The 22367-nt window shown below is 35.5% G+C and overlaps 1 protein-coding gene across 1 annotated transcript in view; it reads left to right on the top strand.

Annotated features, from left to right (window-relative positions):
• Nucleotides 1-11077, top strand: part of LOC150089023 (synergin gamma-like) — a 94246-nt gene extending 83169 nt beyond the window's left edge. The window contains exons 12-13 of the mRNA XM_090369778.1: nt 6733-6881; nt 10717-11077. Of these exons, the coding sequence (XP_090225904.1) occupies nt 6733-6881; nt 10717-10956 (389 nt within the window). The 3' untranslated portion in view covers nt 10957-11077. The remainder of the gene's footprint in view (nt 1-6732; nt 6882-10716) is intronic.
• The last annotated feature ends 11290 nt before the right edge of the window (nt 11078-22367 follow it).

Raw genomic sequence — 22367 nt, 5'->3', positions numbered from 1 at the left:
AAAGTAGACGACGTAGAGCAGATATCATCTTTTAAGGGCACAAAAAGGTGATATTGTTGTACGTGTTGGCACTAATGATATTAAGAGTATGAGATCTGAATTCTATATCAAGTGGATTAGATTTTGATAGAAAGTTAAGCCTCATCTTCTAACAGTAAGATGAAGGGCTACTGTACAAGACTACATTGATGTGCAGTCCTGGAAGAGACCACATCTAAATGCTGGCCTGCTCTTTGGCAGCAAAATGAACATTACCTGTGCCTTTTCATGTGATAGTATTTTCTTGTTATGTCAGGACACAAAGTTTTGACACTGCACTACAAATTCAGGGCAGTAATGTGGAAAAAAGTAAAGTAAAGTGCAGCCATTATCAACCCACTGCAGGGTGGAAGCCTCCTCAACAATTCATGCTGAGGGAAATGGACCATAATCTGCCACGCTGGTCCAGTGCGGGTTGGCAGATCGACCGTATTCAGCAGTCAGGGGCTTGAACCCCGGTCTACTCAAAGAGCGTGTGCTACTGCACTCCCGCTCCTGCCCACTCGGCTACGAAGTTAGCAATGAAAACACTGTGGCTACGAAGGAGGGTTATAAATATGTATCAGAATAATTCAGTCTCACTTGTTCTTTAAGAGACATTGGAAAACCAACTGAAGGATCAATACGGGCACTTGCCTACATGTTGGTAATGCTTGATTAGTTGCTGGCCCAGGTAAAATAAAATGACCAGAAATAATTGTATTAAAATTAAAGCTGAAATGTTTCATAAGAAAAGTACTTAAAAATTAAAAACATTTAAACGTGATTAAAAGATGACACAATAAAAGATGACACAACACAACAAGTAGTAGTAGTAGTAGTAGTAGTGGCACATGATGCAAGAAAGCAAGTGTAGGAGCTTATGCAGCATCAGCCAAAAAAAAAAAAAAAAAAATCACACCATTCCCTCCAAATGCCTGTCCAGTTCCTCCTTAAATTTATTTAACCTATCAACTTCTACAACGACAGATGGAAGTTTGTTCCAGCAATTAACCACCCGCTGGCTAAAGGCAAATTTCCGCACATCTATTCTACATCTGTCCTTTCTTAATTTGAACTTATGTCCCCGTAGGTTGGTAATCTGAACAAGTGGAAGGATCCCATCAGAATTTAGCGTGCTCAACCCATTCAAGGCCTTATAGACCTCAATCAGATCACCGCGCAGGTGCCTAGTCTCCAGCCACTGCAATTTGCAGAACTTAAGCCTCTCTTGGTAAGAGAATCCCTTCATTCCCCTCACCAATCGTGTTGCTCTTCTCTGTACACGCTCAAGCAAATCTACATCCTTCCTAAAATGAGGCCTCCAGACCTGTACGCAGTACTCAAGGCGTGGCCTGACCATTGCCTTATACAGAGGGACAATCACCTCCTTTTCCCTGCTAGCAAAATTCCTATATATCATTGACAAAACCCCATGACCCGCCCTAGCAGCCTGTCTGCACTGCTCAGAAAACTTCATATCTGACTGCACAATTACTCCCAGGTCTTTTTCATTTTCTACCACCTTAAGTGTAGTACCACACAGTTGGTACGTTTCTCTGGGGTTACTTCTACCCATATGCAGTACTTTGCATTTGTCAAGGTTGAACTTCAGTTGCCACTTCTTAGCCCATCTGCCCAATTTATCTAGATCCTGTTGCAGTAGCACACTGCCATTACTGTCATTAACAACCCTGCCAACCTTTGTGTCATCTGCAAACTTCGACATTAAGCCTGATATACCTTCATCAATATCATTGATAAATACACAAAACAACAGTGGACCCAACACCGAACCCTGTGGGACTCCACTAATAACATTAGTCCACGAAGAGCAGCACCCATTGATTACCACCCTCTGTCTTCTCCCACTTAACCATCCTTTTATCCATTGTAGCAACTTACCCTTAATACCATTCTGCTCCAATTTGTACAGTAGTCTTCCATGCGCAACAGTGTCAAAAGCTTTCCTGAAATCCAAGTATATGATATCAAAATTATTTTTTGCATCCAGTTCCTTTGTGACCACATCATAATAACCAATCAAATTTGTCAGACAAGACTTTCCCTTAACAAACCCATGCTGTGTTTGAATTATTGCTGCAGTCTTGTCTAGATGATCCTGCAATGCATCTTTAACCAGCGACTCCATTATTTTACCCGGAACAGAAGTTAAACTAACTGGTCTGTAATTACTCGTGTCACCCTTCGATCCACCTTTGTGAATTGGGGACACATTTGCACATCTCCAGTCCGTGGGAACCTCCCCTGAGTCCAAGGATGCTCTCATAATTATGGCTAAGGGTTTGCTTAGTTGCTTTGCCACCTCCTTTAAAATAACTGGATAGATCCCATCCACCCCTGGTGCCTTTTTTATGTTTAACTTCAACAATTTCTCCTCCACTTTGCTCTCAGTTATTACAAAATCATTAAGCACACTGCTACAATTTGATAACCTTCTTCCATTTTCAAATTGTAATAATTCCTCACGTGTGAATGTAGATGCAAAATACTCATTCAGTTTGTTTGCTATCTGAGCAGGATCATCAACAGTCGAACCATCGATGTCAAGTGGACCAATCATATTCATCCCCTTCCTTTTAGAGTTTATATAAGTAAAGAAATCCTTGCTGTTTTTCTTAGCATCTTTTGCCAAAGATTTCTTGTAATCCGCCTTCGCCTGCCGAACCTCCTTTGTGACCTGATTACAGACTAGCTTATATCTGCCACAGGCTTCTGCGTCACCTGATAATTTATATGCATCCCATGCATTTTTCTTCTCTGTCACGAGTCTCATTAGTTCATTTGATAACCATTTAGGCCTAAACCTTGAACGATATTTCTTAATCGGTATATAAAGTCTAGTAGCTTCCACGATTAATTCTTTGAATGCTTCCCAAGTATTTGTATAAGGACAGTTGAGAAATTAAAACAAGCACATTACATTAAAAAAATAAATAAAAAAAAATTTAAAAAATACAAGAATAAATAACTATAAAATACCACCCTTTTGTTCAGTTTATTACATAATATGAAAGGCTTATCCCTTTCCTTTTCAGTACCACAGAGACAGGTGGCAATGTATTTGTAGCTACAAATATAATATATTGTAATTTGTGTCTGCAACCATTTTGAAAAATTTATCTACTAGTTTAATTCCTTGTTCCATTTAGCATTAACAGAGACATATGATGCAAGCTTATGCAGCATCAGCCAAAAAACAACTCCCATTTCACCACTCCATTTGTTCCAAATGCCTGTCCAGCTCAGCCTTAAATTTATTTAGGCTATCAACTTCCACAACAAAAGATGGAAGTCTGTTCCACCAATCAATTACCTGATAGCTAAAGGCAAATTTCCACACATCTATTCTACAACTGTCTTTCCTCAGTTTGAATCTGTGCCCCCTCAGGTTCTTAATTTGAGCAAGAGAGAGAATCCTATCAGCATTCAGCTTGTTCAACCCATTCAAGGCCTTATACACCTCAGTCAGATCACCTCGCAGGTGCCTACTCTCCAGCAGAACTTAAGCCTTTCTTGGTAAGAGCACCCCTTTATTCCCCTCACCAATCTTTTTTGCCCTTCTTTGTACTCGTTCTAGCAACTCTGCATCCTTCCTAAAATGAGGCCTCCAGACCTGTAAATAGTACTCTCGGTGTGGCCTGACCATTGCCTTGTATAACGAGATAATCACCTCCCTGTTCCTGTTAGCAAAATTCCTGTATATCATTGACAAGACTCCACGACCTGCCCTGGCGGCCCATCTGCACTGCTCAGCAAACTTCATATTTGACTGCACAGTTACCTCCAGATCTTTTTAACTTTCCGCTTCCCTGAGTATAGTACCACACAGTTGGTACGTTTCTCTACGTTTCTTTCGTTGGTACGTTACTTCTACCCATATGCAATACTTTGCATTTGTCAATGTTAAACTTAGTTGCCACTTCTCAGTCCATTTTCCCAACTTATCTAGATCCAGTTGGAGTAGCATACTGTCTTTACTGTCGTTAACAACCCTGCCAACCTTTGTATCATCTGCAAACTTGGACATTAAACTTGATATACCTTCATCAATATCATTGATAAATATACAAAACAACAATGGGCCCAACACCGAACCCTGGGGAACTCCACTAATAACATTTGTCCATGAAGTGCAGTGTCCATTGATTACCACTCTCTGTTGTCTCCCATTCAACCATCCCTTTATCCATTGTAGCAACTTACCCTTAATGCCATACCTCTCCAATTTGTACAGCAGTCTTCTATGTGCAACAGTATCAAAAGCTTTCCTGAAATCCAAGTATATGATATCAAAATTATTTTTGGAATTCAGTTCCTTTGTGACCACATCATAGTATCCAATCATGGTCAGACCTCCCTTTAACAAACCCATGCTGTGTCTTAACTGTTACTACAGTCTTGTCTAGATTATCCTGCAATGCTTCTTTAACCAGTGATTCCATTATTTTCTCCCGAACACAAGTTAAATTAACAGATCTATAGTTACTTGTGTCACCTTTTGAACCCCCTTTGTGAATTGGTGATACATTTGCACACCTCCAGTCCATGGGGACCTCTCCTGAGTCCAAAGAAGCTCTCATTTGATGATGATGAGGCTACTTGTCTCCATTGATTAACTGTCTGACATCATTCTAGGTAAGAGGAGCATTTGTTTCAAAATAAATGGGTTATTTTTGGCTATAATGATACTAGAAAAATGGGTTGTCCAAAGCAGTGTTTGAATAAATTTAGCCAAATTTAAATGGCATCAACTCCACTGATGTGGTGGCCTTCTCAGCATTTTTTGTATGAGTGAGCAATCTTTTACTTAAAGGAAATTTTGGTACCAGTTGAAATTAAACCTATATCTCTGTTCCCAGCACTTCTGAATTGTTTCATATTTGTCAGTATAGGCAGTTTTCGCTTTACGACTTCCCGGGTTCATGAGTTTTTTTCCCTCAAGTATCAACAAAATCAAAAATATGAGCATTAATTGCAAAAAATGAATGTTAAACATTCATAAATACCACATTCCAAAACACATGCATAGCTATACAATACAGTGTACCTTGCTTTACGATATTAATCTGTTTCAGAGACACCATCGTATCGTGAAAATATCATGTGAACCCAATAACACATTGTTTTTTGGTAATTCATTCCATGACCTCTGAAGATGAAATTTTTCGCTATATAACTCTGGAAAAGGTCGTTTTTATAGTGAAAATTGTATTAGTTACCAATTCAAATCACTAAAATGCACCACACTTTCATCGTTATCATATGTTCTGTTATAAGAACCAATTTTGAATGCTTTTGTGACATTTTTCTAAAGCACATTTCTGGAAATCACTACCATAAAACAATATGCACTTTCTGGTTTATTGGACTTTTCTGTTACTGCAAGCAATTATAAACTGGTAGTAAACTCTATGTTATTGCATTTGCGAAAATACTGATAGCTGGAATTATGTGGTTTTTTTACGTTATTATGGTGAAATGTGTTTCCCCTTTACTGAAATCTTCAATCATATAAAAAACATAAATAAATTTTCAGAGCCTTCCCTTCATTCCTTTTTTTTAAGCTTCGTAAACTTGTCACTCTACACGAATCATGTTAGTTGCAATTGTGTGTGCTGTTAAAAAATGCTTATGCATGCAATCATGAAATTTATAATTAAAAGAGAAGATTATCTTGGAAACAAATGCCTCTTGAAATATTTCTGAAGACGACGACGACTCCTTGTGGAACAAACCAATGAGTGCCAAGCCAATGAGTGATCAACAAGTGTGCATTTAGTCGATGGTGATGAAGAATAAACATTCTTTAACATTTGTAAGTCGTAAATAATTTCTCTATTATTTTACAGGCTACGTTTTCATTTCTTTCCATAAATCAATCATTGTTTAAACATAAACTAATTAGCTAACTAATTTCATTGCTGAGAATGTAACCCCTATTTTTAACCGTATGTCTATGGGAAATAAATTCCCACTTTATGAGCGTGCGCTAGAAACGAATTAACTTGTAAAGTCGAGAACTACCTGTACATGTATAATTTCTGCATTGATGTATGTATTGACAAATATGAAGAATCGTCAATACACAGATAATAATTCATTGATTAAGAATGTTTACAATTTATTTATGAATTTCGTAAACATCATGTGTAACACACTGTACTGTTCCCATATTGGTGAAGGTTGCCAGAAACAAAGGCCCAGGGGTAGTGCCAAACAAGAAGCATTTGAGAAACTTCCTGTATTCAGTTTACAGCAGTACACTACTTTTTTTCTTACAATCCATTTTATTATGAAGTATTTGCTTCACTTTTAAGGCTATCAATGCATACCACTGTTTTTGCCTAACCAGAGTAATTTTTCAATCTTTCACACAATCTTTGAGCATCATACTGTATTTATATTAATGTACATGTATGTATGTTACCTTGGAAACAGATATAGAGCCACCTCATCAAATATGACCAGGGACTAGCAGATTAGCCCTTAGTTTGCTTACAGTCACAAATATATCAGGTTGCAAAGGGAAGGGGGGGGGACCTTTCAAGAGGTATACCTGATTTTTTACAACCTGTAATCAGCCATGTCAAAATAAACTGTTTAACTTAATGTGTAAATGTACTCTGTTGTTATAGTTATCATCACATAATAAAGTGCACTTATAAAACCTGAATTATTTGTCTGTTTCAGATTTGATAGAAGTATATAGAGTTGCATGCAGAATCTCACAGGCTTCCCATTCAGCAGGCAAACAAAATAATAAATTACTGCAACTATTAAAGGATACTGACCAAGCATGGAATAGTTTAACTGTGTTCTTTACTGGTTCCTCATTACTGGTGAGTTTTATGTTAAAATACATGTATATATTTATGTATGTCTGTTATGTAATGACGGAAAACCAAGAAGTTTCAAATAGAACTGATGGGATCTACTTTCCACTTCTTTTAACATGGGGATGACGGAACCTATTTTAACCTTGCTTCAAGATAATAAGTTCAAATAAAAACATTACTGCTGGTAATGCTAGATATTCTAAGATTCGGTCTCTCTCTCTCAGGTATATAATATTATATATAATAAACAACACGTCGCTTGTTTTAAGGTAAGCTCATATAATTCAAACTACATGACTGTTATGGTGCAAAAACAAAACAGTATTTTTTTTTTTTTTTAGCTTTAATTTTGTCCACAGCACAACTGTTATCTTCCTCTCATTGATTAAATTAACATGTTAACTGACTATTCATGAGTATCTAAAATTAACATTTTAAATAAGAATTGTAAAAGTTCTGCACAGTATTAATGAGAGCAAGTAAAAACCAGCCCAGCCTTCTCAATAATTACACTTAAATATTTCTGTAATTGTAATTAATTATTTATTTAATTTTATTATTCAGAAAAATCAGGAAATTAGTGTAGCTTAACAGTTGAAATATTTTACATAAATTAAAACATTTTAAAGCAAATTTAATTTGCAGCTAATGGAGAAGACTTGGCTTGTGTTTGTTGAGTACCTGGTGACAAAACCCCAAATGTGAATCATTCTGTTTTTTTTTTTTTTTTTTATGTGAATACTGTCTGTACTGGGGGTACCCTAGGGTGCTCAGGGTGTCATGAAAAGTGAAATGCCTAACTGCTGTTATATCTCTGAAACTAATAGACAAAAGTATAATAAATTTATACTTATTTTGTTGGGTATATAATGCTGCCGACGAATATGCAAGAAAAAATTAGAAATTTTGATTTTTAAGAAAAAACTAAAAGTTCACATTTTGGTCATTTGCCGTTGCGCCTTAGTTACTTTCACTCTCAATAGCAGTGACGCAACAAGTACAATGCATGTGCCCAAGAAAACTCAATTATATGCAACAAGTTGCATACAATTAAGCAACAAAATTGTTGCATCACCACAACAACACAACTGCACTGCTCTACAAGGATATATAAATATATTTCAAATCGGGTTTTTAGTTTTCGATAGTTAACACTCATTAAAGTAGCTACTTCGTTCAGTTACTTCGCATTTGTCGAGAAGTGTTGTTGGCCTATCCACCCGTAACCTGTTTGAACCAGTTTCAAGCAGTATGAAGCAGAATTGTGTCAGTGTGATGATGTCATTTGTTCTGAAGATCCTTTGCTCAGTTATTTTGCATTTGTCTAGCAGTGCGGTTGTGTTTCATTTAGTTAATAATTTCATGTGAAATGATCCATGAATAATGTCATGTGAAATGAAAAAATACAATTTAAGCTTAATAAAATCAGTTTTATTTTATTCAGTATTTTAATTTCACATGACATTATTCGCTCACATTTGGCTCCATGGAGCTAACATTGATTTTTTTTACTTATACAGGGTGTCTCAAAAATATTGGTACAAACGTTTAGGGGAAGTAGGTAACATCTAAAGGAATGTGAATCGCTTAGGAACCCATAACCAGAAACGTCACCGTAAGTCGGTAGACGGCGCTGTTCATCAGTTCGCGAGAGGGAAAATTTGAATATTTTGCTCACGGATGAGGCTTATTTCACTCGGAAAGGCTTATTCGATCAGCACAATGCTCATGTGTGGGCTCACGACAACCCACACGGTGTGCGCCCCCATGCGGCACAACATTGCTTCGCAATAAATGAATGGGCAGGTATGGCCGGTGACTGCCTAGTCAGCCCATACCTGTTACCATCCCTCATGAACTCCGCTAAATATCGGATCTTTCTTGAACAAGTTCTACCAAGGTTACTTGACGATGTTCCAGCAAATGTGAGACACGACATTTGGTTTCAACATGACAGGGCGCCTGCCCATTATGGAAGGTGTGTTTGTGACCATTTGAACAGGCGTTTTGGGCGTCGATGGATTGCCCTTGGTGGACCTGTTGCCTGGTCCCCACGCTCACCTGATTTATCGAGCCTTGATTTCTTTCTGTGGGGGGGGCCCCTCAAATCTATCGTATGAATCGCCTGTGGAGATGGAAATGGATCTCATGGCGAGACTCGTCTGCGCTGCTGCTATTGTCAAAGAAATTCCAGGTGTGTTCGACCATGTCCGCCAATCCATGCTGCGTCGGTGTCACGCATGCATCACGTCTCATGGTGAAACCTTCGAGCATCTGTTGTAACATCATGAAATGCATCTATCTCGTACTCCATTGTTAATATTATGTCAAATAAATGTTTGCCACTAATTATTGTCTTGTGTCATTTCTGCTTCTTGTGCCTCTGCTACTACTTCCCCGTAACGTTTCCGGTTATGGGTTCCTATGCGATTTACATTCCTTTAGATGTTACCTACCTCCCCTAAATGTTTGTACCAATATTTTTGAGAAACCCTGTATACTGTAGCTTTTAAACTTCAAATGATGCTGTAATTCAAATTTACGTTGCCATGAGTAACTTTGCAGGCATTCAGTGCTTATGACCAGGCAACACCCATCATAGATGAGAATTGGCACTGAACAGGAATAAAACCAGGTTCAAAATTGATCTGAATTTGAAATTTTTCAGGAGTCTAACCACATTCCCAATTCACAAAGGGGGATCAAAGGGTGATACGAGTAATTACAGACCAGTTAGTTTGGCAGATGGGCTAAGAAGTGTCAACTGAAGTTTAACCTTGACAAATGCAAAGTACTGCATATGGGTAGAAGTAACCCCAGAGAAACGTACCAACTGTGTGGTACTACACTTAAGGTGGTAGAAAATGAAAAAGATCTGGGAGTAATTGTGCAGTCAGATATGAAGTTTTCTGAGCAATGCAGACAGGCTGCCAGGGCAGGTCATGGGGTTTTGTCAATAATATATAGGAATTTTGCTAGCAGGGAAAAGGTGATTGTCCCTCTGTATAAGGCAATGGTCGGGCCACGCCTTGAGTACTGCGTACAGGTCTGGAGGCCTCATTTTAGGAAGGATGTAGATTTACTTGAGTGTGTACAGAGAAGGGCAACAAGATTGGTGAGGGGAATGAAGGGATCCTCTTACCAAGAGAGGCTTAAGTTCTGCAAATTGCAGTGGCTGGAGACTAGGCACCTGCGCGGTGATCTGATTGAGGTATATAAGGCCTTGAATGGATTGAGCACACTGAATTCTGATGGGATCCTTCCACTTGTTCAGATTACGAACCTAAGGGGGCATAAATTCAAATTAAGAAAAGACAGATGTAGAATAGATAGATGTGCGGAAATTTGCCTTTAGCCAGCGGGTAGTTAATTGCTGGAACAAACTTCCATCTGTCGTTGTGGAATTTGACAGGTTAAATAAATTTAAGGAGGAACTGGACATGCATTTGGAGGGAATGGTGTGATTTTTTTATTTTATTTTATTTTATTTATTTTATTTTTTTTTTTGGCTGATGCTGCATAAGCTCATACAGTTGCTTTCTTGCATCAGATGCCACCACCACCACCACTACTACTACTACTACATTAATTATCTGTTTTCTTGGAATTAATTGGATTCACCAGGATCATTTACAGTTTTTCATTACAGAAATAATGAAAATATCACTTTCCTGCAAATATTTTTGTTACTATCATAACTTGACATATTAACCAGCAAAATATCTTTCCGATACTAGTTTTGTTTGCCTTTTAATTTTTAAACCAGTATATTTATCAGTTAAATATACCTAGTCACATATTAGTGTTTTGCTTTTTTTTTTTTTTTTTTTTTTTATAGCCAGAAGAGACTGCACTGGATTTCTCGAGTGGGGTGTTATGTCCTGACCCAGAGAACACTACACAGGCATGTGGTGTGTGTCTCCTGAATGTGGATGCTAGAAGTAAAAGTTATGACAAAGAAGAGGACTGCTACAAACTGACTTATGGTGGACGCCAGTATCATGCCACTTGTGCCAATCTTTGGGTCAACTGTGTTGATCCTTTATTGCCTGCACTTCCTCTACCACAGTTACTTTAGCTCTCACAACATTGCTTAGTGTTTGTGGTTCTGGCCTTTTGATTAACCTCCTGCAGGCATGTATAAATTAAGCAACACACACATTCTGAAATCAAAGCCATCACATTTTAATAAAAATGACTTGGTCTCTGTTTACAAATTCTTTTAAACAGATTGAGGTACTGATGAGAATGATTAAAAGATCTGTTATAAATATTACATATTTATTGTTTTCACAGATATAAAGAATGCTGCAAGTTGTTTGAAATTTGTAAAGAGAAACATTAAAGCTTTGTAAAATGGACTCTGTTTCTTACATATGTTACTTCATACAACCAATGTAGCAGAATTAAACTCTGACCGATTATCTGTTGTATAATATGAATGAACTGTACATCTTAGTTTTGTGACAGTCTCTTAGAGAATTTAAATCATTGATTTAAATATGTTAGAAGATCTGTGTATTTAATCATTAATTTTACCTTTGTAATGTAATGAATTATATTCACTTTCTTGATTAAAATTGTAGCCATTAATGTATATGATCTATAAATGTGTACAGTTAAAAACACTATTTCGAAATGCTTACATTTATTGATTCTGTTATTTAATAAATAGATCTGTGATTTTCAATCTTTAAATCTTCACTTCATTAGTTACATTTTATTCAAGGTTTAAAGAAAGGCTTATTTCTATATCTCATTTAAACATTAAACAGCAAAAGGTGCGTGAATTTTGGATATACAAATCATAAAATAAAATGTTCATAATAATAATACCATTGTTTTTGTGTAATCTGTATATTGTTGTATTGTCCTTCATTAATTATTGACCTTCACTTATAAACCTAAAGAACAGAAATGAGATTTTCTTTAAGCCATTAAATAACTTAATTTTTACCTTATCATGCAGTTGAATGTTAATTGAATTGTCCAGTATTAATTTTAAAAAGTAATGAAATTAGAACACAGAAATGAGATTAAATGAAAGCCATCCATGAATTATTCAGATTGCAGATGAAAATCTACCAAAGTGTACTCCCCAAGTGACTGGTGTTAAATTGTGTGTACTGTCAGTTTACCCATAGGTTATCTATCAGTTCCAACAAACACGTTAGTTTCATTTGCTAATTTTACTAAATGTAGGCCATTTTACTAATGTATAGAAAAGCATCCCTTATTTACACCACATATAATATAAATTCTTTTACACCACTTATATTTTAAGTGTTTGCTAGTTTTCATTCTAGAATAAAGTGTAGCATCTATGTTTAAATTTTGTCAGTAAATTTGTCTTCTAACATGAAAATAACTGACGGTTATTTAAATTTTTACTTCTAAAGAGAAATTGCTATTTTTTCTTTAGAAATATAGAGCTCAGAAAATGCTAAGTATGTATATATTTCAAAATAAGTTTGTATTTTGATGTTATAACTAACAAAGAACAGATCTTTCGTCAGTCATGACTCACTATCCTTAATTGAGTAGGAGCCATCTGCTTTTCTCTGAAGAATGAAGGTAACAGTGAATTGGCTCTAATTTTATTTCAAATGAATAATATTCATTTGATTAATACGGTTATAAATAAAATTATATTAAATTATAACAGTTGGCATATATTCAGAGTATTGATAATTTTTGTTTCCAGTTACCAAATGTGGAGGACTTAATCCACAAAAATCCTGAATTTTGTCAGATGTATTTTTAATCAAAATTGTTTAAAGTTAAATTATATTTTTGTGTTGTAATGAGCAATAACTTTATAGTTGTAATAATGAAGAATGTACTCTAATCATTTTTTCTTTTTCTAAAGACTTAATATATATAATGACATATCCACTGCAGACTGATTGCTAATCAGGGCTTAGAGGAATTTTTCCAAAGATTTTATCAATAAATGAATATTTAGGTAGTGTTAAGTCGCATAAGCATATTTAATCTAAGGAAAATTAGGATCTGTGATTGAACTATAAAGGTGGACTATGTAAAAATTTATAGTTTGTGTGTGTGTAGATAATACATTCCATAGTTTTTTGCTTGGCTGTTTAATCTGTTGATGTTATTTGTAAAAGGAAGTGCAAATTTGTATTTTCTTTAAGTACAAAGAAAGTTTTGCCATTGTAGTGAAGCTTCTTTTTAGGTCCTGTGATAATTTGTTACAGGTAACACTAAGTTATTTCATTTTTGAAAAGAACATTTACTATATGATGCCCTTTTACTTAAAGTTGAGGTGTTTTCCTCGCGGTGTCCAGTTTTTATGTATATTGTAGATTAAGGTTTATAGATATGTGGAGAAATTAAATATTGACACAAGCAATGATTTATGTGTATGCCTATATTAATTCAATTATAAGTTGATGTTCTCCTCTGATATGAAAAAGTCCATATCTTCAAAATGATGTGGACTCTATATGAAAGACCTTAATTTAGGGTGTGGTACAGACAGTGTTTCTCAATGTGCAGACCCCCACAGAGCCATGCTCTGGTTTCTCAAGGGTGTGCAATCTCTGAAGAACATGGTATTATTAAATAAGTACTCCTCTGTGTGTTTAGCTACAGCTAGGGTATGCTGGAGGGAACTTCTGCGAGCCCCTTCTTAAATTTTTGTGGATTATCAAGCCCCTTGTTAAAAAAAAAAAAAAAAAAAAAAAAAAAAAAAAAATAGCTTTAACCGATTTCACTGATAATTTTAACCAGGGATAACTTTATAAAGCTAAAAAAAATTAAACACAGTAACAATTCAGAAGCAAGATAAGGTTTTATTGTGACACTATTACATTGGCACCTCCGTGGGCAGGAGCAGCAGTGCGTAGCACATGCTTCTTGATTAGACTGGGGTTCGAGCCCATGACCACCAAATACGGAGGATACGGAAAGGTCAGGGAATGACCACTGCATATCCCTGGAGAAATATGGCCTTAGTTGCTAATGCTCCTAAAAACCAAATAACAAACAAACAATCAAACTATTACATTTGAAAGAAGACGGTTACTAGTGGGCCATATATCCAACTTAATGACCTTAAAAGCAATTTTGGCAAGCCTTTATCAAATTGTGTGATATAGAGCCCTTTTGTCTTGACAAAAAGGTTCTGTATGTTCACCAGTGACATTGCTTAGCTACTGACACTGAAATTAGTCCCAAAACTTTTGAAGAAACAGAGAATATGCTTGCTGTGCAACATTCTCAACAAAAACATATAGTTCATATATTTAAAAATGCAACTGTTACCTATTTTCTAATTTTACACATTTTGTAATAGTTCTTAATTTACATAGATCCCTGCAACATTTTTAAAGAAAACCCCTTGTTAACAAATTGGCAGCACACCCTGACTGTAGCCATAAGTTAGATGCTATTTTACTCTCACTAAAATAAAGCAACTTTTTGGCTATATAAATTTTCAGATGTTATTGTTTATTACTTTAGTGTTAAAATATCTAGATTTCCAATTGGTATAAACTTTTTTGAGGTGGAGGAGGCTTCACAAGTTATAGAGTTCACAACTCCAAAAAAGGCTGAGAAACACTGATACGGGAAATGTGAGAGGAGTGTGAGTAAGAGATGTGACCATAAAGCAATGAGGCTTCATTTTATAGGAAATTTATCTCCTTTGGAGTCCATAATTATTTCAGAATTTCTAAATAATAAGCTTATTTAACTGTTAAGAATGAATTCTGAATGAACAACAAAAAAGAAACAAATCAACATTTTCTCTTTTGATTTTGTGGAATTAAGGAATTTTTTATTGGAGATTGAGGTCTAAGTCATGCTGAGACATCAGTGTTTCATAACTTCTTAATAATTTCTGCAAAAGATTTGCTGTCATTTTGAACCTTTCCTTGTAAGATAAGAACAAGTTTTATTTAATTTGCCTTTTTGTTCTTGACTCAAGTTCATGGAACTTTCTTGGCAGAAACTTTCTCAGTTTTTTTAAGTGCATCAAAGTTAATGTTTTTAGCTAAACTTGACTCTTCAATAATTAAGTGTAAAGTCATTTTTCTAGCTAGTTTCCCAAATCGCTTATTGTTTGAAAATTTTCATTGTTGTTTTAAATTCTTGAATATCCACTTCATACCTTATCATTTACGTTGCTGCCTTTAAAGCTTTTGATTTTTAAATCACGCTCTCTTGTTCTGGATCTAAATCCATTGCTATAATTGTGGTTGACATCTGATTATCTCACTTGCAGATTTTCCTTGCTTTATACAAAATTTGATGTTCTCTGTTTTAAGTATGATTGCTCAGTCTTTAACATAATAAAAATAACATAGGTGAGTTTGTACACAACTGGCTAGCAGTTACTTAATACTATTATGGATATTGCTAATACATGATAGTATGTCTCTGCAGGCCACATCATCATCAATCACCATGTATGAACTATAAATTAATATCAGCCTCAACTTTATGGTCATACTTTGGAGGTATTGAAGTTTTGTAGACAAAATTAAAAAAAAAAACAGTATTTTAGATCTTTACCCTTAAAACTAGAAAACTGTGGAAATTACTTATATTTGTATTAATATGGGCTCTACCTATGTAAGGAGAATTAAATGTATTTTAAGTTTATGTACTTATTGAGAATGTTTATAGTTATGAAAAATTTCTGTGAAACAGTTCTCATAAAAGAGCTCTATTAAACACTGTAATGATTGTTAATAATGACATTTAATGTTAGTGTTTAGAATGTGGCCCTTTAAGTTTGTTGATTAACGTATATCTGTTTCTATTGTTGTCATAGAAGTTGTTATTCCCCAGAGTTATTTTAAATATAAACTGTTTTCTTTTAACCTTGCATTCAGAATTTTTATTTTAAATACCTTAGAAGATAATACTTACTACTTTGTTCAACAAATGGCATCCAAGCCTTAGACTATTAACCTACAAGTAGCAAACCATCGAATTAAGCACAAGACTTAAAATGATAAAGCTTTAATTATATTTTATCAAAAAAAAAAATCGATGTTCATCCTACTTTGCTACCATGTTTATTATGAAAGTATATGCTAAAAGACTGTTACTCCCATACAATATCTGCCCGTAATTATTAGCATTAGTAGAGGCATCTGATGCAAGAAAGCAAGCTTATGCAGCACAGCCAAAAAAAAAAAAAAATAATAAATAAATAAAAAATAACCACTTCCACTTCACCCCTCTGTTCGTTCGAAATACCTGTCCAGCTGAGCCTTAAACTTATTTAGGCTATCAACTTCCACAACAAGGGATGGAAGTCTGTTCCACCAACCAACCACCCGCTGGCTAAAGGCAAATTTCCGCACATCTATCCTACATCTGTCTTTCCTCAATTTGAATTTATGCCCTCTCAGGTGATTATTCTGAGCAAGAGGAAGAATTCCATCAGCATTGAGCATGCTCAAACTATTCAAGGCTTTATACACCTCTATCAGATCACCTCGCTGGTGCCTAGTCTCCAGACACTGTAATTTGCAAAACTTAAGCCTTTCTTCGTAAGAGCACCCCTTTGTTCCATTCACTAATCTTGTTGCCCTTCTCTGTACTCGTTCCAGCAGCTCTACATCCTTCTTGAGATGAGGCCCCCAGGCCTGTATACAGTACTCTAGGTGTGGCCTGACCATTGCCTTATACAAGGGAATAATCACCTCCTTATCCCTTCTAGAAAAATTCCTATATATCATTGACAGTACACCATGAGCTACTCTTGCAGCCCATCTGCACTGCTCAGAGAACTTCATATCTGCCTGCACAACCACCCCCAGGTCCCTTTCATTCTCTACCACTGTCAGTGTAGACCACAGAGTTGATACATTTCTCTGGGGTTGCTGTTTCCCATATGTAGTACTTTACATTTGTCAATGTTAAACTTCATTTGCCACCTCTCAGCCCATCTGCTCAACCTTTCCAGATCCTGTTGCAGCAGCATAGTGTCAGTAGTGTTCTTGACAACCCTGCCAACCTTCGTAACGTCTGCAAACTTGGACATTAGGCTTGATATATCATCATCAATATCATTTATAAATACACAAAACAATAATGGACCCAGTACTGAATCCTGAGGGACTCCACTAATAACATTAGTCCACGATGAGCAGTGTCCATTGATTACCACTCTGTCTTCTCCCCCTCAACCACCCCTTTGCAGCAATTTGCCTCCAATGCCACACTGCCCCAATTTATCACTAATTTTAAAATGTTTCAGCCACGGACCTGTTACTAAGAGATTTTTGCCATGGTCATTAATATGCAGCCTTTAAAACTATAGTATATCTCTAATGAAACCTACACAGTTGTAATAGCTATGAAGTATTAACCTTTGATGCAAGCATGGTTTGCCAGAATCACCAAAATATTAAAAAAGCCTTTAACCATTTCTCTAAATAATGTTGATTAAAAAAGAAATTAAAAATCACAGTTTGTGTAAGCATTGTGTTGAAATAAATACTAAAAAGTGAGCCTTCACTAAACATTAATTAAAAAATTCTAATTTAGAAACAAAAGATTTTTGTCTACTCCACTAGCTACACGTTGTCTAGAAGTTCATAGGACTTCGAGACAACATGTAAGGCAAAAGTTTCTAGTTTAATTTTAACTTATTTTTTCCCGATGGAGATAGACAAAGAGGTTCAGAAACATTTAATGTTGAATTAAAGTTATAATTTTCAGCTAATCCAAATTACCGTATTTCCCCATGTATAAGATGCACCTTAATTTTGGGGCCCGAAATTTGAAAAAAAATGTATTACATAAAAGTTATTGAACTCAAGTTTTATTCATCATAAAATTCATACAACTCCTCATTACTTGAATTCAGCACTGTACAAAAATCTTTTCTGAGCCATTTCTGGGCAGAACGTGGCAAAACGTAACCTAATATACCGGTAACAAGTGCGAAACAATGAGCGCAACGACAACAAGTGCGAAACAATGAGCGCAACGACAACAAGCGCGAAAAAGCGGGAAATGCAAGTAAAAAAATCTACAACCACTGTATGAGACGCACCCAGTTTTTAGACCCCAAATTTTTCGAAAAAGGTGCGTCTTATACATGGGGAAATACGGTAGTTTCTAAATAATTCAAGTTGATAAAGGAATGCTGCTTTGAAAATTTGTGTTTTTAGCACATTTAAACTTTGTATTCTGGTTTTAACCAATTTATTATTATCACATACTTTTAATTTCATGTTTCATTTAATTTAGTTTACAAGTTTTATTTCTCTGCTATTTATTTAATCATTACAAGAAATTAGTATTAATTAGTGGCAAATATACAAGAAAGCAAGCTTATACAGCATCAGCAAAAAAAAAAAAAAAACCCATTTCACCTATCCATCCCCTCCAATAGTTTGTTCCTTGAATTTATTCAAACAACCCACTTCCACAACAACAGACAGGAGCTTGTTCCAGCAGTGGTTGAAGGCAAACTTCCACACATGTAGTCTGAGCAAGAGAAAGAATCCCATCAGCACTGAGTTCTTTCATGAACCTTAAGCACCTCAATCAGATCACCTTGCAGATGTAGTCTCCAGACGCTGCAATTTGCAACAACAAACTATTGTTTCCCCTCGCCAATCTTGTGCTTCTCTGTACTTATTCTAACAACTCTACATCCTTCCTAAAATGAGGCTTTCAGACCTGTATGCAGCACTCAAGATGCCTCACCATTGCCTTGTACAATGGGATAATCACCACCTTATCCCTACTAAGTTCCTGTATATCATTGACAAAACCCCGTGATCTCTGTTGACTACACTGCTCCAAAAACATATCACATTGCACAATTACTTGTAGGTCCTTTTCATTTGCCATTTTGAAACACTGCCTAATTTTTCTAGAACTTGTTGCAGCAACATACCTTCATTACTGTCAGTAACCACCCTGCCAATATTTGCCTCATCTGCAAACTTAGGCATTAAGCCTGATATAACCTCATCAATATCACGAATAAATACGGAAAACAACAATGAGCCTAGCACTGAACTCTGTGGTACTCCACTAATAACATTAGTCCACGAAGAGCAGTGCCCAGATAACCACACTCAGTCATCCCTTTATCCATAGCAGTAATTGCCCATAATGCTACATTAATCTAATTTGTACAATACTCTTATGTGCAACAGCATTGAAAGCATTTTGAAATCCAACTGTAGGATATCAAAATTATTTTTTGCATCCAATTCCTTTGTCAATGTATCATAGTATCTAATCAGATTGGTCAGACAAGATCCCTTAACAAACCCATGCTGTGACAAGTATAATTGCACTTCTGTCTAGATGGTCCTACATAACTCCATTATTTTCCATGGAACAGATGATAAGCTAACAAGTCTAATTATTCATGTTACCCTTCATGAATTGAGGATACATGTGCACATCTCCAGTTCACAGGGGACCCCCCCCCAAATGCAAAGGTGCTCTCAAGGGTTTGCTTACCTCCTTTGCTGCCTTCCCTAATATAAACATACCTGATGCTCACAGCCTCCTTTTTTTTTTTTTTTTTTTTCCTTTTCAAATAATGACATTCATTGCAGAGTAGTAGTCATCAGTATCGATTTCAAGGCAATCTGCCTTCAATATGCTGTACTTTGACTGCATAAAAGCATGCATGTGAATTGCATGATAGAGGAATGTTTACAGGTAATAATTTTACTTTTAACAGCAAGTCAAATTCAAGGAGGAAATTTTGGAATTTAGTGTTTCTAAATGGAGTTTATATCTGATTTTCATAAATTAAGCAACCAAATATGAAGATGCCAATGACAGTGTATTGAAAGAAATGCACTGGATTATTCTCTTTAGTCATGACAGCTGCAGTTCAGTGTAATAATTCAAAATATACTATTTTGTTGAAAATTCTGTTGAGAACTACTTGTAAAAACCACCTTGAAAACATGACAAGTAGACAAACAATATCCAGGAAACACGTTTCAGTAGGCATCAGTTGTATGTATATACAAAAGGAAAAAATCAACTGCCTCAAAATAATCATCTAAGCTCTTGATTAGAAGTTGAATGATGTGGGAGCTTTGCAATTCCGTTTGAAAGTGTATTGTGGCTTCATTAAAGTGTAATGCTTCACTTTGCACTACTTCTAAAACATCATCCTTGTTTACAAAACCCCAGAATGATAAGAATTGTTTTGGATATTAAGTCATTATAGCATGGGCTGAGGTTGGAAAATATGGAGAGGTCTATGTTTCAACCCTGTCGGATAAGTGACTTTTGACTTGTGGCATTATGGCAAGGAATTATGGTATTCAATAATTCTGATCAATTTTTACAGCACAAGGGTTGCAAAATTTTTCTATGATTTTTTTCACATATGCAAAGTTAATAGTGTAGATTAGTTGGTAACAGATTTTGCTGAAACTTATGTCTGTGAGCACAATTCATATGCCCTTTCTGAGGATTTTCATTTCATCTGGGTCTAATCCAATGTAATTATGTGGTTTCCCCCTCCAAGTAGCCACCTCATAATACATCCATTTTTGGAGCTTAAGGTTGTGCCTGCTTAATAAGTCTTGTGAATTTTTACATCCTCTTTCAAAATTTTAAGCACCATACATATTGTGTTTTGTTTTTTTCAAAGAACTGCACAGTCATTTTCTAAACATTTAATCATTGCCACAGTTTTGTAGAATTATTTTGGCAATTATTAAAAATTAATTATTTAAATGTGATGTTAAAGATATGGACATGTTATTATCAGTCTTTCTCCAAACTCACTTCACCAGCAGAACATTTCTCTCCAAACAAAATTCAACCCACCCAAAACTTTTTTTACTTTGTTCTTTTGCAGAACTTGTGAACTTTTACTTTTTTTTCATGAAAACAATTGAGAGTTATACATTGTTAATTTTTTGCCTATATGTTAGTCTCAAGGGCATATTGCCAGAAATCTCAGACATTTGTTTAACAGTTCTCATCCCCATCAGTATGTACCTTGACGCATTGCCAATTTTAAATGTGTTCAGAGGCTTCAGCCAAACCTGACTCTTTACAGCGCAAGTTTTAAAAAATTAATTGTTATACTGCATTACAATTCCCAAATTGTACTGATGACCAACTGATTGACAAAACTTTTAGCATTAGTAGAGGCATATGATGCAAGAAAGCAAGCTTACACAGCATCAGCCAAAAAACAAAAAAAAAAAAAAAATGCTTCCCATTCACTAAAAGAACATTCCTTCTTTAAAGCCAAACTGCACATTAGAGCATAAACTTTTATTTTCAAAAACACACTGGATTTTAGGAGCTAACAAACACTCAAATAAATTTGTCCATATTTACCAATATGGATTTGGGATGGTAGGATCTCTGGTCCATGGGGTTTTCCAGGTTTGCAAAGGATCTTAAGAAGAGCTAACTTCCAGAGATCTGGGAAGGTATCCTCCAGTAAACATTTGTTAAACATATTTAAAATATTTGTGAATGATCAAAATGGAACTTTTTTGATAATAGCATTTTCAATCAAGTCCAAACCTGGATGTTTTTTGACGTTTAGTTTTAAAACATCACTATATATGAATAATACCGTATTGAAAGAGCTATTATAATTAGCATTTTCTAGGTGGATATGCATTTGTTTCTCTGAATCTAGAGCTGGGTTGTCATTTCAAAACAAAATTGTCTGTTATTGCTAAAATTGTGGTTATCCAATCAGTCGATATTATTATCAGGCAGTACAGCATTGTACACATTGACAAATTAACTTATTCCTTGAAAGTTTATAAACCGAGTTACCACTTTCAGAAACCAAAGCCTGCCAAGAACAAATCTTACGATCTGTTTAAAAATTAAGCAGATCATAAAGCTTAAAATTATTGTGGAGCAGGCATGTACGCACACCTTTCACAGCTTCCTCATCTTTTTTTTTTATAGCAGCACAACACAGCTTTATATTGTGCTGCTATATTTTGTCATCACAGTAGTGTTTTTAAAGATAATCTGTTAGTATTACACCATGATCCCAAAAAACGGGCAGCATCATTTTGCCAGCTCTTGGTTGCATTTTTCCCTTTTGATGGGAGGGGAGTGATTCTGCATGCTTCCATTGTTTAGTTTTGGGATCATTGTGGACCCCAGTTTCATCCATGATGACTAGCAGTGAAAAAAAACTCTTCTTGCTTTTCCTGGTACAATGACATTTCATGTGCACATTGTGCCCATTTCTTCTTCTGGTAAGGGGTCAGAAGTCTAGGAACCCATCTAGGCAACATTCCAGGATTTAATGCCTCAATTTTGTGCTGGACATCCTGGGATTACTTCATGAACTTCATTTCAACTGTTTATACCAATATGCAACAATACTATAAACCTGGACAGTATTTTCCATAAACAACTTTTTCATGGATTATTTTTGAGTGTTTTCCCTTGCAAAAAGAACCAAGTCACTGATCTGTATTCCAATTTATCCATTGTATCCGTAGAATGAAGTGACATTTCATTTTACAA

This window comes from Mastigoproctus giganteus, chromosome 3, assembly GCF_048544385.1.
Source record: "Mastigoproctus giganteus isolate SK-2022 chromosome 3, ASM4854438v1, whole genome shotgun sequence".
In the NCBI taxonomy this organism is placed as follows: Eukaryota; Metazoa; Arthropoda; class Arachnida; order Uropygi; family Thelyphonidae; genus Mastigoproctus; species Mastigoproctus giganteus.
The sequence above is the reverse complement of the archived record's forward strand: the minus strand, read 5'-3'. Positions and strand labels throughout refer to the sequence as shown.